This window comes from Chlorocebus sabaeus, chromosome 10 (genome assembly GCF_047675955.1).
Source record: "Chlorocebus sabaeus isolate Y175 chromosome 10, mChlSab1.0.hap1, whole genome shotgun sequence".
Classification (NCBI taxonomy): Eukaryota; Metazoa; Chordata; class Mammalia; order Primates; family Cercopithecidae; genus Chlorocebus; species Chlorocebus sabaeus.
Window position 1 is genome coordinate 127974457 of NC_132913.1, and position 16413 is coordinate 127990869.

The window sequence follows — 16413 nt, forward strand, 5'->3', positions numbered from 1 at the left end:
CATTTACAATAGCATAAATATAACAAAATACTTAGCAATAAATTTAAGTGAGGTAAAAGATCCTTGCTTAAATGCTTAAATAAAATACTTAGCAATAAATTTAAGTGAGGTAAAAGAACCTTGCTTAAATACTTAAATAAAATACTTAGCAATAAATTTAAGGGAGGTAAAGGATCCTTGCTTAAATTTATTGCTAAGTATTTTATTATTTTTATGCTATTGTAAATGGCATTGTTTTCTTAATTTCTTTTTCAGATAGTTCATTGTTAGTACATAAAAACACAACTAATTTTTGTATGCTGATATTGTATCTTGCAACTTTAATGAATTCATTATTACTTCTAACAGGTTTTTTGGTGGAACTTTTAGAATATATACTGAATACTATAAATAAATACTATAAATACTATATAGAATGTATACTGCAAACTATAAAATACTGATGAGATAAATTAAGGTACAAACAAATGGAAGATATGTTATGTTCATGGATTGGAAGAATACTGTTAAAATGTCCATACTACCCAAAGCAGTCTACAAACTCAATGCAATGTCTATCAAAATTCCAATGGCATCTTTTTTACAGAAATAGCAAAAACAATCTTAAAATTTGTATGGAATCGCAAAATCATCAGCTAAAGCAAACTTGCAAAAGAAGAACAAATCTGGATATATCACACATCCTGTTTTCAAGTATATTACAAAGCTGTAGTAATCAAAACAGTATGATACAGTTATAAAAACAGGTAAGAGTCCAGAAATAAACTCACACATATGCAGCCAACTAATCTTTGACAAAGGGACCAAGAATATACAATAGCAAAAGGAGCCCCTTTGACAAATGGCGCCTGGAAAGTTGGATATTTACATGCAGAAGAGTGAAATCAGACCCTTATCTTACACCATATACAAAAAAAAATGGATTAAAAGTGTAAATTTAAGACCTGAAACCATAAAATTTCTAGAAGAAGACATAAGGAAAATGCCCCCTTGACACTGGTCTTGACAATGACTCTTTGGATGTGACACCAAAAGCACAGGCAACGAAAGCAAAAATAAAAAGTGGGTCTACACCAAACTAAAAAGCTCTGCACAGCAAAGGAAACAATCAATAAAATGAAAGTCAATCTACAGAACTGGTGAAAATCTTTGTAAACCATATATCTGAATTAGATTTATGTCCAAAATACTTAAGAAATTCATACAACTTAACAGCAAAAAAAAAACCACAAATAGCCTGATTTTTTAAATGGGTAAAAGATCTGAATAGAAATTTTTTCAAAGAAAATGGCCAACAGGTATATGAAAAGGTGCTCATCTAATCATCAGGGAAATGAAAATCAAAACCACAATGAGACATCGCCTCACACCTGTTAGGATGGCCATTATCAAAAAGGCAAGAGATAACAAGTGTTGACAAGAATGTGGAGAAAAGGAAACCCTTGTGCACAATTGATGAGAATGATCGGTACAGCCATTATAGAAAACAGTATGGAGGTTTCTCAAAAATTAAAAATAGAGTTACCACATGAACCAGCAATCCCACTAGTGGGCGTATATCCAAAGGAAATGAAATCGCTATGTCAAGGAGATACCTGCACTCCCATCTTCATTGCAGCATCATTCCTAATAGCCAAGAAATGGAAACAACTTAAGTGTCGGTGGATGGAAGGATGGATGGATGGATGGATGGGAGAAAATTGATGCATATATGCAATGTAATACTATTCAGCTATACAAAGGAAGGAAACCCTGCCTTTTGCAACAACATGGATGAACCTGGAGGACATTATGCACAGTGAAATGAGACAGACACAGAAGGACAAACACTGTATGATCTCACTTGTATGTGGAATCTTGAAAACTCAAATTCATAAAAGCAGAGAGTAGAAGGGTGGTTGTCAATAGCTGGGGGTGGGGTGGGGCTTGGAGTTAGTCAAAGGGCGCAAACTTTCAGTTAGGATGAGTAAGTTCTGGGGTCTTGTGTACAGCATGGTGACTGTAGTTAACAGTACTGTGTTGTTTACTTGAAATTTGCTAAGAGTAGATTCTAAGTGTCCTCATCTCACACACACATGCACACACACCTCATGTCACACACACGCACACACACCCTCATTTCACGCGCACACACCCGTCACACACACATGCACACACACCCACCTCATCTCACACATGCGCACACATCCACCTGTCACATGCACACACACCCATACCCACCTCATCTCACACACGTGCACACATCCACCTGTCACACACACGCACACACCTCATCTCACACACACATGAGCACACATCCACCTCATGTCACATGCACACACACCCACACCCACCTCATCTCACACACGTGCACACATCCACCTGTCACACACACGCACACACATCCACCTCATGTCACACACACACATACACCCACCTCATCTCACACATGCGCACACACCCACCTCATCTCACACACATGCACACATACCCACCTCATCTCACACACATGTGCACACATCCACCTGTCACACACGCACACACCTCATCTCACACATGTGCACACACCCATGTCACACACACATGCACACACCCACCTCATCTCACACACACATGCGCACACATCCACCTCATGTCACATGCACATACACCCACACCCACCTCATCTCACACACGTGCACACATCCACCTGTCACACACACGCACACACATCCACCTGTCACACACGCACATACACCCACCTCATCTCACACATGCGCACACACCCACCTCATCTCACACACACGCACACATACCCACCTATTGTCACACACGTGCATATACCCACCTGTCACACATGTGCACACACCCGTCACACACACATGCACACATACCCACCTCATGTCACACACATGTGCACACACCCACCTCATCACACACACATGCGAACATACCCACAAATGGGAAGTATGAGAGGTGATGGATGTGTTCATTAATTTGATCATGGTCATCATTTCATGATGTGTATGGATATCAAATCATTATGTGTACACCGTGAATATATACAATTTTTATTTGTCAATGATACCCAATAAAGTTAGGGAAAAAAAGCACCAAGTGGAGCTGAAGTGGTAACAGTCCCCATCGGAAGGCCAGACCCCCGACATGGGGAGGGTCAGTGGGGACTGCTACAGCAGGCAGGGGCTGGGCTGTAAGGACCAAGAGGGAGCTCAGCTCTTGGACCCGCTGAGGTGGGAGTTGGAACAAAGGCCTCCCCGTGGAGATGACATAAGCCCACAGGCCCCTCCTCTACAGGTTCACAGCCTCAAGGCAACAAAAGACCACCCACTGTCTGCTTCCATCTGGATGACATTGAACCTCTAGAGACAAGAGTAGGCAAGGAAGCCTTAACGATACAGTGCAGGGCTGTGGCTGTCCACGTGGGAAAGATAAACGGTCCCTACGTCATGGTGTCAACACAAACATATCTTCATCACTCTCTTATGGAACACAGACCGAAATGTGAAAAGCGATGCCTCACTACATGGAGGCGACAGCAGAGGAGAACACGCATGGCCGCGGGCTGGAACAAGCCTTCCCAGAGACAAAACCCTACGCTGCAGAGGCAAAGGGGACGACGGCGAGGCATGTGTGCTCCAAACTGCGTGCACAGGCACCGCACCGTGAGACGAGGCCATAGAGCATGCAAGATGCTCCCATAAGCAATAAAAAAAGACAGTTTAATAGGAAAAGGGGGCAAAGATCATGCTCACACGTAATTCACCGACATGGAACTCTAAGTGGCCAATAAATTAATGTATGAAAAAGCCCTGAACTTCATCCATCATCAAGGAAATGCAAACTGATGCTTTCCAACAGATGGTGCAGTGTAAAATCTTCACGCAGAGAGCAAGTCCACATCCCACGCAAGGAGGTACAAATGAAAAGCAGAATCACAAAACAGGAGAAAGGTGGCAGGTTTAGCTGCATCTCATTCTGTTTCCGTAAAATCCAGGCATTGGGGCAGGACAACACGTGCGTACATGTCCCACCGCATGCTGGTGGCTCAGGGCCTCCTTCGATTATTCTACCATTTTTTGTTTTTGTTTTTAAGTTGAAATAGTGTATCAGGTCAGAGCCAGGTTTTGAAAGGCCTTGAAGCTTCCAAGGTGGCAGGCAGTTACTTAAAGAAAAATCACAAACAATTCAGCATGGAGGCACAGCCTGTGCGGGAAGTTTCTGTTTTCCAGTTAATCAAAGGAAGACATGGGCTGAGGCAGATGGGGGCTGGTGGGAAGGAAGGAGGGAGGGAGGCAGGTGCCAGCACTCTAGGCTCCAAGAAAAACAGGTGAGGCCAGGCCCTGTCCCTGTGATGTCCAAGGAAGAAAACCCTGGCCAACAGCTATGTTGTCTGCCTCCTTCCTGGGACCACAGGACATACCTTGGCTACTCACTCCTGCCCGCTGCCCCAACTTTCCAGAGAACACAGGAGCTCCCTGGCTTCTGGGCAGAACCCTGACACCCGAAAACTCCAGGCCCTTTATCTCCAGCACAGGCTTCCAGGTCAGAACCAGAGCCGCCCCCTCTGCCTCCTGCGCTCTCCTCCCTGCCGTTTGTGTCCCTCTCAGACCCCAGCACCGCTTTCCGTTCCTAGTTTTCTTGCCCTCTCCGCCCAAGGCTCCTCTGGCCACCACCTGGCATCCCCTAGGTGGCTACCCACTCTCCCGAGAGGTAAGGTATAGTGGGGTCTGGGGGCAGTGGGTGGTATAGGCTGACCCAGGGGAGGGGCTGGCCCCAGGCCCACCCTCAGCACACCGACCCTTCAACAGCCACCTGGGCAAACCCAACCCTCCGCTCTGCAATGAGGCCGCAGGGCCTGGAGGCTGCCCAGGGTTCAGGCCAGTGGGGGGACACAGGGGAAGCAGGAGAGGGAGGACTGTGGGGCTGGGGCACGAGCACCCCTGGACCTGCTGGGACCCCCTTCTGTAGCGCCTTCAATAGCAGCACAGTTGGGCTGGGGGCTGGTGCTCAGCAGACGACAGCAGACTCAGGGACACCCTTCCTGGGCCTTTGGGCCGATGCACCTGAAGCCGTGTTCCCCGCTGCCCCAGAGAGCTGGGGGTGAGCCCCAGGGTAGGAGCCCTCTCCTTTGCTCCCAGTCCCACTGTAGAGGGTCCCGGGGGCTTCAGACTCGCCAGATGTCCCAGCCTCTGTGTCTCCCTGCCTTCCCTCCCCAGATACCCCTGCTCCTCATCTCCGTCCCATGGGTGACCCCCTCCTCCCACTCCAGACCACCCGACTTCCCCGCTGCTGAGGCTCCTTCATAGCTGCCAGGGTTCCACGGTGCCGGCCTGCCCCGGCTCACTGTCACCGGCTCAGGAGGCAGCAGCGGCGTGCACGTCAGCAAGGGGAATGGTCTAGGCCGAGGCAGAGCAGGTGATGCCCTGGACACCCTGGAGAACCACGGGACGCTCCCACGTCCCTCCCCTCTCCCTGCTTCCAAGGCAGTTGGCTGGAAGGAAGTTCTCAGAAACGGCGACTTGTGGAGCACCTGAGATGAGCTCCAGGCCTCAGGCTTCTTAAAGACGCCGTGGCTGTGGCTTGGCCCAGTCATCTTGCGCCCAGCAGGTACACCATGCCACCCAGCCACGGTGCCTGGTCCTCAGCCTTCGAGGGGACAGGTGAGTGTGCATCCACCTTCCAGATGGACCGTGAGCTGCTCCTCCCAGACCCTCTGCCCAGGATCCCCACTCGCCATCCAGTGCCCAGGGCGACTGTGGGGCACCAAGGCTGCCCTCCTGGGGAGGGACAGTGGGGGAGGCACTGGCCCTGCAACCAAAGGGCAGGAGACCATCTCACAGCCAGGATAGGACTGAAGATGGCTGTGGGGATGGGGCAGGGTGGGCAAGGATGAGCACCCCTGTATCCCTCCCTGACCTGGAGACTGCCCAGGAGAGTCTAGAGGGGCCCCGGGGACACAGGTGGCTCCCTGTGCCTGCTGTCCTGCCTCCCCGTGGGGACAAGAGAAGGCTCCAGCCAGAGACCTCCACTTATAGTCAGAAGCCTGGGAAAAGTCTCAGAGAGGCTGCTCAGGGGAGAAAAGAGCTAAGCTGAGAAGCAGCAGGGGGATCTGGATCCCGGGGATTCTCTCCCCTCCCTCTGCCCTGGCCCGGCCCCACATGCTCCTAGGTGAACACTGCAGCTCTCACATGTGGCCCTCATCCCAGAACTCCACGTTCACAGATAGCTAAGGGGCCGGGCCATATTGTGGCCCCCAAGGGAAGGATGGAGGGCCGCGCTGAGCAGCCTGGCTCTCGGGGGACCTCCTCTAGGGCTCGAGAGCAGAAACAGACAGGACCCGGAAGCAGACAGGGCCCAGAAGCAGACGGGACCCGGAAGCAGACAGGGCCCAGAAGCAGACAGGGCCCAGAAGCAGACAGGACCCGGAAGCAGACAGAAACAGACAAGGCCCAGAAGCAGACAGGACCCGGAAACAGACAGAAACAGACAAGGCCCAGAAACAGACAGGGCCCGGAAACAGACAGAAACAGACAAGGCCCAGAAACAGACAGGACCCGGAAACAGACAGGGTCCGGAAGCACACAGGGCCCGGAAGCACACAGGGCCCGGAAGCACACAGGGCCCAGAAGCAGACAGAAACAGACAAGGCCCAGAGGCAGACAGGGCCCAGAAACAGACAAAAACAGACAAGGCCCAGAAGCAGACAGGGCCCAGAAACAGGGTCCAGAAGCAGACAGGGCCCGGAAACAGACAGGGCCCGGAGGCAGACAGGGCCCCGCACCCTCCCAGGCCACAACCACTTTCCACCTTGCAGAGCAGAGTGACCTCTGCAGGAGCCCAGGGAGGCCCCAGCAAGCCTCCCTTCCACTGTGAACGCTCTGGTGGTGCTGGGCTCCAAGCTGCTGTAGTACAGACAGCTGGGTCCATAAAGGGCAAAGCTGACCACAGTGACAGCGAAGGGCCCTGAGTTGTTTCTGAGGGTCTCTGAGGACAAGACCCAGCTGCTGGAGCCCCTCGAGATCCTGAGGCAGCAGGATCGGCGGCATCTCTGCTCTAGGTGGAGTCTCTGCGGGAAGAGGGGCCTCGAGGGAGAGGAAGGACAGCCTGGAGGACCCCCCAGTGTCGAGGCCTGTCCACAAACCAGGTGAGGTACCCGACTTGAAGCAAAGCAGGGGCTCCATGAGGCATAGATGCTCCACGTTCCTCCCTGATATGCTGGTGACCACCACAGGCAGGGCAGGACCAGGATATGCCCTGAACCACGGGAGGCGGGGGTCAGGGGTCTTCACCACACATAGAGCACACAGAGGCGAGCATAGACTGGACAGGCAGGGCAGCCGTGCAAACTGAAGTCTGAGAAAGAGTTAAAGATTGAAAGGCGAGAAATTAATCAACAGAATGAGTTCAAGTGTGACACCCCATGGGAAGGCATGCTGGCCTCCACCCAAGAAAAGGGCTGCTGAAGGCATTCCCACAAACCGCCAGGCGCTGCCATGCTGTCATCCCAGGGTGCTGCGTGACGCCCAGCAGGGAACCAAGAGCCAGAAAGACCGAAAAGAGGCTCAGCAGGTGCAGCGTCCACAGGGACCACCGCAACTACTCAGGGAACTCGGCTGCCCTACCGGCAACCGCGCATGTGGCCCCCTTCACCAATGGGTGCGAAATAGGAGATTCCTGCTGGGGTGTGTACAAGGCAGGACCTATCAGCTGAGTCTCCACTAAGGGCCCAGAGCGCTGCCTTGTACCAGCACGGTCACAGCAGCTGGAGGCTCTGCCTGAAACAGCAGAATCCCTGCCTGGTGGGGACCACCGCTGGCAGGTGAAATGTCAAATGTCAACATCTGGGGAGGGGATGGAGAGAGGAGCTGCTCCAAGAGGGGGTGGTCCATTCCCTTCTGAAGCCCCCAGCCCCTCCTGCCTTCCCAGGACAGAGCCGTCACACACAGGCTACAGGGCCCCTCCTTGCTGTAACAAACAAGCCCGCCCTGCTCACGCCACCCACCTGGCCCTGCAGCGTCAGTCCCTCTCTCTCCATGGGACGCCTGTCATCTGGCATCCCAGCTCCCTGTACTATGACTGGGCTCTGGCACAGGGACTCGGTTCTCTTCTGCCAGATTCTCACCTCACCTCTCCTGTGGGTCAGACGGCAAGGGCTCACTGCAGGTGTTGACCCCATAGAGGAGAGATGGGCACGGATGACATTTTGGGGAGGGCGTTCCCTACAGAGGGCGGGGCACCGGCAGGGCTGGGCGAGAACCAGCCTGGCCAGCTCCGAAGGAGGAGGCTGGGCAGGGTTTCTCCACGGTGGTGGGCAGTGGTGGGGTGGGGAGGCCTCAGGGCCTGAGCAGCAGGGATTTAATGGGCCATCCGGGAAGTGGGTGGGGAAAAACCGAGGGACAGGTGGTCTGGGCTCTGGCTGCATGGATGGTGAGGAGGACAGGGACGGCGGCAGGAGGGGATTCTGGAAGCGGCTTGGCTGAGCTGTACTTTGAAGACAGAGCTGAGCAGACCTCAGGAAGGACCGGGTGTGAGCTGTGAAAGCAGAGAGGAGCATGGGATGGTTCCTAGAGAGAGGAAATTATCCAGCGCCAGTAAGTGACCACCATCTCACAAACACTGCTCAGAAGATGCCAACTGTCTGCCAATCAAGTGAAACAAGAAAATTGTTAAGTCCCAGTGAGACACTTTGGAACTTGACACACCCTGCACAATTCATCTGGAAGAAAAAGCACATGGCCACAGCAGGGCCTTTCACAGGGCCGGTGAGGAGGAGGGTGGGCCCGTCCTGGCAGATGTGAAAAGGGCCCAGAGCTGCAGGTGGAGACAGCAGAGCACAGGAGGGGCCCCTATGGCAACTAAGAGGCAGGCATGTGCCCACCAGGGAAGAGAAATGGATTACTCGATCCCACTGACCGTTTGGGGCTAGATCTAGATAGCTGGCTGTCAAACCTCACACAAAAATTAATGCTAGATTGGTTATACAATTACAGGTGAAACAGTAACGCATTAAAACGGTGGTGAGAATCTGGGCAAAGGCTACCCTTGCATACATAAGCCCAGCGAGGGACCGCTCTCTATGCACTCCAGCCAGCCAGGCCCTGAGGAAAGGACAGATGGATTTCATAGCACGAGAAACACTTCCACGTGCACACTGCAAACTGCAAGACAGTTATTTGCACACAAGTCATAGGAGAAGTTGCTGTGCTTTAGAGAGCTCCTATCCATCAGGAAGAGCAAACACCTCCAATAAAAAGGGACCCGTGGAGGCCGGGCGCGGTGACTCCTGCCTGTAATCCCCACACTATGGGAGGCCGAGACGGGCGGATCACGAGGTCGGGAGATCGAGACCATCCGGGCTAACACGGTGAAACCCCGTCTCTACTAAAAATACAAAAAACTAGCTGGGCGAGGTGGTGGGCACCTGTAGTCCCAGCTACTCAGGAGGCTGAGGCAGGAGAATGGTTTGAACCCGGGAGGCGGAGTTTGCAGTGAGCGGAGATGGCACCACTGCACTCCAGCCTGGGCGACAGAGTGAGACTCCATCTCAAAAAAAAGAAAAAAAGGGACCAGTAGAAAACATTAATGTCACGCCAACATGCACAGATGCTCAGACTCGCGCATAAATCCTTAGGAGCCTGGGTAAGGCTAAACCTCCTGCAGTGCTCATGGCCGCGGGTGCAGGGTGAAGTCACGCTCACAGTCCTTTGACCACGCTTTAGACTGATAGAACCTTCCCCACGAGTGCGCCAAGAACACACAACTGAGAACAAAAACACTCTCACAACCTGAAAACATAACTTCCTGGAATTTAACTGGAGGGAAAACTAGGCCAACCATGTGTGTGTACAGCATTGTTTAGAACCGTTCACCCTTTAACGTGGACCATGAAACCGCCCGCATGCCTGTAACAGGCATCACGTGGGTAAACTCCGCCTAGCCCAGGGAGTGCAGTGCCGTCGGCCACCGAAGATGGCGGAACCAACACCATGTGTGGTAGGCTGGGCTTGAAGAACTAACTGCACGATTTTAATAAGCGGCGGGGACACGAGACAGTGCCTGTGTGTACACAGTGTGGCTCAGTGTGGATGCCTGCATGCACGGGTTAGTCAAAGAATATGTTCCCCAAGGGCCAGGCGCGGTGGCTCATGCCTGTAATCCCAGCACTTTGGGAGGCCGAGGCGGGTGGATCACTTGAGGTCAGGAGTTCGAGATCAGCCTGCCCAACATGGTGAAACCCTGTCTCTACTAAAAGTACAAAATTAGCCGGGCATGTTGGCACACGCCTGTGATCCCAGCTACTCAGGGGGTGAGGCAGGAGAACTGCTTGAACCCAGGAGGCAGAGGTTGCAGCAAATTGAGATGCCACCATTGCACTCCAGACTGGGCAACAAGAGAGAAATTCTGTCTCAAAAAAATAAAGAATATGTTCCCCAAAATGCTGAGAATGCTTATCCTTGAACTGTAAGATTAAGATGATTTTCTCATTCTTAAAAATTATTTTTCAGCATCTTACTCTCACCCAGGCCAGAGCACAGTGATGCCATCACAGCTCACTGTAGCCTCAAACTCCTAGTTCAAGCAGTCCTCCCACCACAGCCTCCTGAGTAGCTAGCTGGGACTACGGGTGTGTGTGACCACACCCAGCTAAGATCTTTTTTTTAGAGACAGGGTCTCACTATGTTGCCCAGGCTGGTCTGGAACTCCTGGGCTCAAGCAATCCTCCTACCTCGGCCTCCCAAGTCACTGGGATCACAGGCATATGCCACCTCCCCCAGTTATTTTTATCACTCATCTGTGCTGTCTTCTCTCTTAAATAAGTATATGTTGCATACATAATACAAAATAAAGCTATTTGGGGAAATTATGTTGCAGAAAAATATTTAATAACACAGATGTTCATGGCCTAGTTCAGAACAGAGGATGCTCCCACTTCTAGACACACGTGTCTGTGCACTCAGGCCTGTAGAGATCGAAGGGACACACACAAAGTGTTGGCCGTGGTAATTTCCAGGTGTCTGTGATACGGTTTGGATCTGTGTCTCTGCCCAATTCTCATGTGAAATTGTAATCCCCTATGCTGGAGGTGGGGCCTGGTGCAAGGTGACTGGATCCTGCGGGCAGACCTCCCCCTCTGGTGCAGTTTTCGTGGTCACAGAATTCTCACGAGATCTGGCTGTTTAAAAGTGTGTGGCAGCCCCTCACCTTCCTCCCGCTCCGGCCATGTGAAGTGCCGGCTTCCCCTTCTCCTTCTGCCATGATTGAAGCTGCCACGTGCTGCCATGCTTCCTGTGCAACCTGCAGAACCCCGAGCCAGTTAAACCTCCTTTCTTTAAACATTTTCTGGTCTCTGATCTGTATTTGTAGCAGTGCGAGAATGGACTAATAGAGTGTGGGTAACTGTCACTTACAGGTTCTTTCTTTTGCTTTACAGATATTCTCTAACTTCTATAGAATTAAGTGTACCATCAAATACGTACCCATTAGCAGCGTTTTCCTTTCTAGCAGAGGTAGTGGAAGCTGGGGGTGCCCACACCCACCCAGCATCCCGGAGCCCCCGACCCCGAACAGCTCTTGGCGGCAGTGAGCTAGCTCACACGGTTACGACCCTCCCAGGGGCAGCCTGTGACCAGTGACCAGCCGATGCAGGGGTACAAAGGCCTGGCCCCGGCGTCCATTGGGAGCCCCTATGAAAAGCCACCCATTGGTCAGCCTGTCCCTCTGCCCAGGCTCATTGCTGACCCCTTATAGCAGCATTTCCCAGGGTATCCCAACAAACCCCCCGCACACAGCCCATCTTTGAGACCAAGGAAGTCAGCAACAAAAAATCACTGCAGATGCAGCTGCTTTGACAGCCACAAGCCAGCCTGGAGTGGGGCCTCACCTGCTTGGCTCCAGCCCTAACACAGGCTCCCACCCCCCCCACACTCCCAGCTATTCTGCCCTCAGCAGCAAACCCCCATCGTCCTCGTCCCTGGACACTGTCCCCTTGTCCCCGGGGATGCTGTTGTCCTTTTCCAGGTCCACCCCTCGAGGTGCACCCTCCCCTGCCCTCTCCGTGAATTTCCATGTGGGCGACCCTCGAAGGCAGCACTGCTCCCTGTCATTTGCTCCAGGCCCTCCTTCCTCTCAGTCCCAGTGATTTCCACAAACACCGTCATCTTCAGAACACTCAGCACACAGCAGACACTCCGTAAGTGCACGGGGAACAAATGAGCACCACAGACCCCAGTAGGAGCCTTGCACCCATGGGCACCTGAGCAGGGAGTGGAGCCTGCTGCCGCGGGCTCCTAGCAAGGTCCCAGAACAAGCCCCAGAGACCCAGGAGTTGCCCCCACCGCCATCTCTGCAGCAGGCTCCGAGTCCTGACCCTCACCTGCCTGGTCCATCAGGACGGCCCAGGCCAGGCCCCATGGGAGGCCAGGCAAGATCCAAGCCAAGGGCAGAGGCAGGCACAGGCTCCACAAAAGCTCTGGGACTGCCCCGCTAGGGGCAGAGCACAGCACAGACTGTCAAACACACCCTGTGGAGCCAATTTATTGTGAGGTCGCAAGGGAGACACGGCTACATAGCATGGCCCCAAAGGTGCAGAAATGCATGCAGTAGGCTGGAAGATTCCCTGAGGGGGCTCAGGCAGGTAGGAAACCCACAGTCCTGGGTCCTCCCCAAGCCTCAGACGTGCAGCTGCTGCTTCACTGAGATTCTTCTCTCCTTCTGGAAACTTCCTCCAGTTGTGTCACTGGAGGAGGAAAAGGTATGGGGGAGGCGGAAGAGGGGGCTGGAGCTGGCCTCCCCCCAGGCCTGGCTCCAGAACTCAGGCTGTGTGGGGCGGCTGAGGACTGTGCTCTGTCTAGCGCTTTTGCAGGCAAGGAGACTGGACGCAGCAAGGCCTGAGGGCTATCTGCGTAACTCTTCAAAGAGGGGCCTGCCAGACCCACCAAGTCCCATCCTGGAGTCTACAAGCCAAGGAGCTGCGACCCCACCAAGGATGCCTGTTATTAAAAGCCCCATTGGCCGGGCACGGGGGCTCACACCTGTAATCCCAGCACTTTGGGAGGACGAGGTGGGTGGATCACAAGGTCAGGAGATCGAGACCATCCTGGCTAACATGGTGAGACCCCGTCTGTACTAAAAATACAAAAAATTAGCCAGACGTGGTGGCGTGCGCCTGTAGTCCCAGCTACTGGGGAGGCTGAGGCAGGAGAATCGCTGGAACCTGGGAGGTAGAGGTTGCAGTGAGCGGAGGTCGCACCACTGCACTCCAGACTTGGAGACACAGTAAGACTCCATCTCAAAAGAAAAAAAAATAAAGCCCCATTTTATAGAGTGGGGAAGGAGGTCAGCAGCCCTTCGCTTCAGGGCACAGGCCTAAGGACAGGGGCTTTCCCAGACCCACTCCCATCCCCACCAGGCTGGGAACCCAGCCAGGTCCCAGTAGAGCGGTCACCACTGCACAGCCTCACACACCAGCCTCAGCAATGCCCGCACCCTCGAGGCTCCGGGCCCTGGTCACACCAAGGAGGGGAGGAGGGGAGCGCAGGACAGCCGGGTGTTTCTAGAAGCAGACACCTGTTGATGTCCACACTACGACAGACATCTGAGATGGCAGGCTGGCAGGAAATTTCCTGAAGGAGCCCCAAGGCCAACTGCCCTGTGGTCCAGAGGCACTGGTGTCCAGCAGAGCCCCCAGGGGTTCAGTGAAGCTCCCACGGGTCCGCAGAGCCCCCAGGGGTTCAGTGAAGCTCCCACGGGTCCGCAGAGCCCCCAGGGGTTCAGTGAAGCTCCCACGGGTCCGCAGAGCCCCCAGGGGTTCAGTGAAGCTCCCACGGGTCCGCAGAGCCCCCAGGGCTTCAGTGAAGCTCCCACGGGTCCGCAGAGCCCCCAGGGGTTCAGTGAAGCTCCCACGGGTCCGCAGAGCCCCCAGGGGTTCAGTGAAGCTCCCACGGGTCCGCAGAGCCCCCAGGGGTCCATGTTCCAGCTCTGCAGGGATGGGGTGTATCCCCTTCCAGGGCGAGGACAAGCATCATGCTGCCACAGTAGGTGAGGAAGAGCCAGGCTGCCTCAGTGGCCCCCTGATGCCCAACAGACCCATCTGGAAATGTTGGAAAAGTGGCCTGAATCTGGAGAGATTTCGGGAAATGGGAGTGCCCCTCACCAGCACCCCAGGTCTGCACCTTCGCCCTCAGCAGCAGCGGACCCCTTGCCTCCCAACCTGAGGGCCAACCTACCGATGGCCACCAGGTCCCCGCAGTCCTTCTTGTGGAACTCGTTCCAGGCCTTGGTCTTGCAGTACTTGCTGCAGGTCAGGATCCCGTAGCAGCGAGGGCAGGGCAAGAGGCGGACCCCGATGGAGCGGCCACACTGGTAGCAGAACTTGAAGAAGGGAATTCTGCAACAGAGCCTCACAGTCAGCAGGTGGCCACTCCGGAACCCGCTTCCCCACAAACAGCCGCTGCCTGGGAGCTGTGCCTGGCCCTGAGCTCCTGGGCTAGTCCCCAGCGTCCCGCACTGTCCCCTGCGTTGGGCAGCCTTCACACACGGACAAAAGCCCCCAAGTCCCCGTCCTGCGGCTGTTCAGCACAGCAACGTTTAGAATAGCAAACCAACACATGCCGAGCTCTGGGAACCGCCTCTGCCCACCAGTAAGGGCTGGTTAAGTGAATGCACATCCATTCAGGAGACCGCCATGGTGCCACAAACACGACGATGGTGGGGAACTCCTAAGCACATAGGGAAATGTCTGTGGTACACTGTGGCATGGGAGAAGTGACTCTTCGAGGACAGGGCATGGAGCCTGCCTTTGGGGTGAGCCTCAAAGTACCAGTCTCCTCTGCTTTAGGAGGAGAAAAACCCTCCCTGTCCTGCACCGGTCCCCTCTCCATCACCTCGCTGGGCTGCTCAGGGTTTGTGAGGTGGGGACGCCCATAAGAACAGGGCCTGGTTCCTGCCTTCTCATCCCAGAGGAGAAACAGCCATGTAAAGAGACTGTTCTGGAACAGCAGAGTGAGTACAGTGCTGAGACTCCAAGGAGAGGCCAGTGGTGGGGGGAGGGGCAAGGAGGGTGCAGGTATGCAGGCTCTGCGGCACAGCCAGCAGGCCAGGCACGCCTCCACAGGACATCCTGCAGAAGCAGAGCCTGGGCTCAAACCCCACTCAGCGGCTGTCTCTGGGACGGGAGGTGGCCACCCTCCTGCAGGACATGGAACCCCTCTCTGACCCACTGGGAGCGGCCCAGGGCAGCTCCATGAGTGTGCCCTGTGACTCTGCACCCTCATCTGCAGGTTGCATCATCTGCACCTCATCTTGGCTGAAGCCCAGAGCCTGCAAGCAGGACTTCCGGGAGGAGGCCATGCCACTTGGGTATCAGATGGCAGAGGCTGTCCCGGGATGAGGTGGTCAGGCCAGGCACAGCAGCACTGTCCAAACACAGGCTGCCATCCTGGAAAGAACCCAGCCCGCAGACACACTTACTGCCCCTGCTCCTTCACATCCAGGCCCTTGGGCAGGCTGGGGCCCTTCTTCTTCATCCTGTGGCTGGGGATCAGCTCCACTGTATGAAAGAGGGTCCCGCATTAGTACCCACATGGCAGGGTGGGGGCCGCCACTACAGATGCCACCTCCTTGGGCTCTCCCTGTGGTGCCCGCCTGCACTACTGGGGAGGCAGGTGGCGGAACCAAGCCTTCGATGGCTCCATAGTGAGTGCGAGGACGAGGATGTAGAGTGGGGCGTGGACCTGGAGGCGCAGGGCAGTCCACGGGCTCCAGGGAGGGGCTTCACTCTTCAGTCTGCTGCTCCACCTGTGTTGTGTCTTCTTTTTAATTCATTTCAAGGTGCTTCAAATTTCCCTTTTGGGTTCTTCTTAAACTTGTTATTTAGACATGTGTTATTTTATGTGAGTTTCCCAAATGTCCTTCTGTTAGTCATTTCTAATTAAATTCTATTATGGTCAGAGTATATGAAATGCATTATTTCTATTCTCTTTATTTAAAGGGTTTGTGATCTATGTATGGTCTATCCTGGAGAATGTCTCCAGGACACTTGAGAAGAATACAGATTCTGTTGCTGTTGGGTAGAGTGTTCTAGAGATCTGATAAGTCTGATAGGCTTGTATGGTTCAACTTCCTGTTTCCTTGATGACCTTGGGCCTAGTTTTTTGATCAATTGTTGAAAGTGAGGAACTGACATTTCCGACTATTATTGTTATCTGTTTCTCCATTTCTGTGACTTTTTGCTTCATGTATTTGGGTGTCTGTGATTCAGTGCATATGGGTTTATAATTGTTATATCTTCCTAATTGATGACCCTTTTATCATAAAATGTCCCTCTTTATCACCAGTAGCATTTGTAAGTCTATTTTTTCTGATATTAGCAATTCCAACCTTCTTGTGATTGCTGTTCCCATGGTAGTTTTTCATCCTTTAACTTTGTCTGTTTGT

At 53.4% G+C, this 16413-nt stretch overlaps 1 protein-coding gene across 6 annotated transcripts in view; it reads right to left on the reverse strand.

The window, feature by feature from the left end:
• Positions 1 to 16413, reverse strand: part of ANKMY1 (ankyrin repeat and MYND domain containing 1) — a 93951-nt gene that overhangs the window by 6265 nt on the left and 71273 nt on the right. For 3 of the 6 annotated variants that reach the window (XM_038001288.2, XM_073020209.1, XM_007966892.3), the window contains 3 exons: positions 15448 to 15526; positions 14205 to 14365; positions 7959 to 12715 (listed from right to left, as the gene is read on the reverse strand). In XM_038001288.2, coding sequence (XP_037857216.2) covers positions 12669 to 12715; positions 14205 to 14365; positions 15448 to 15526 — 287 coding nt within the window. In that variant the 3' untranslated portion in view covers positions 7959 to 12668. Of the gene's footprint in view, positions 1 to 7958; positions 12716 to 14204; positions 14366 to 15447; positions 15527 to 16413 lie in introns of those variants that run through there. The other 3 variants (XM_038001286.2, XM_007966890.3, XM_007966888.3) reach the window with 1 other exon arrangement.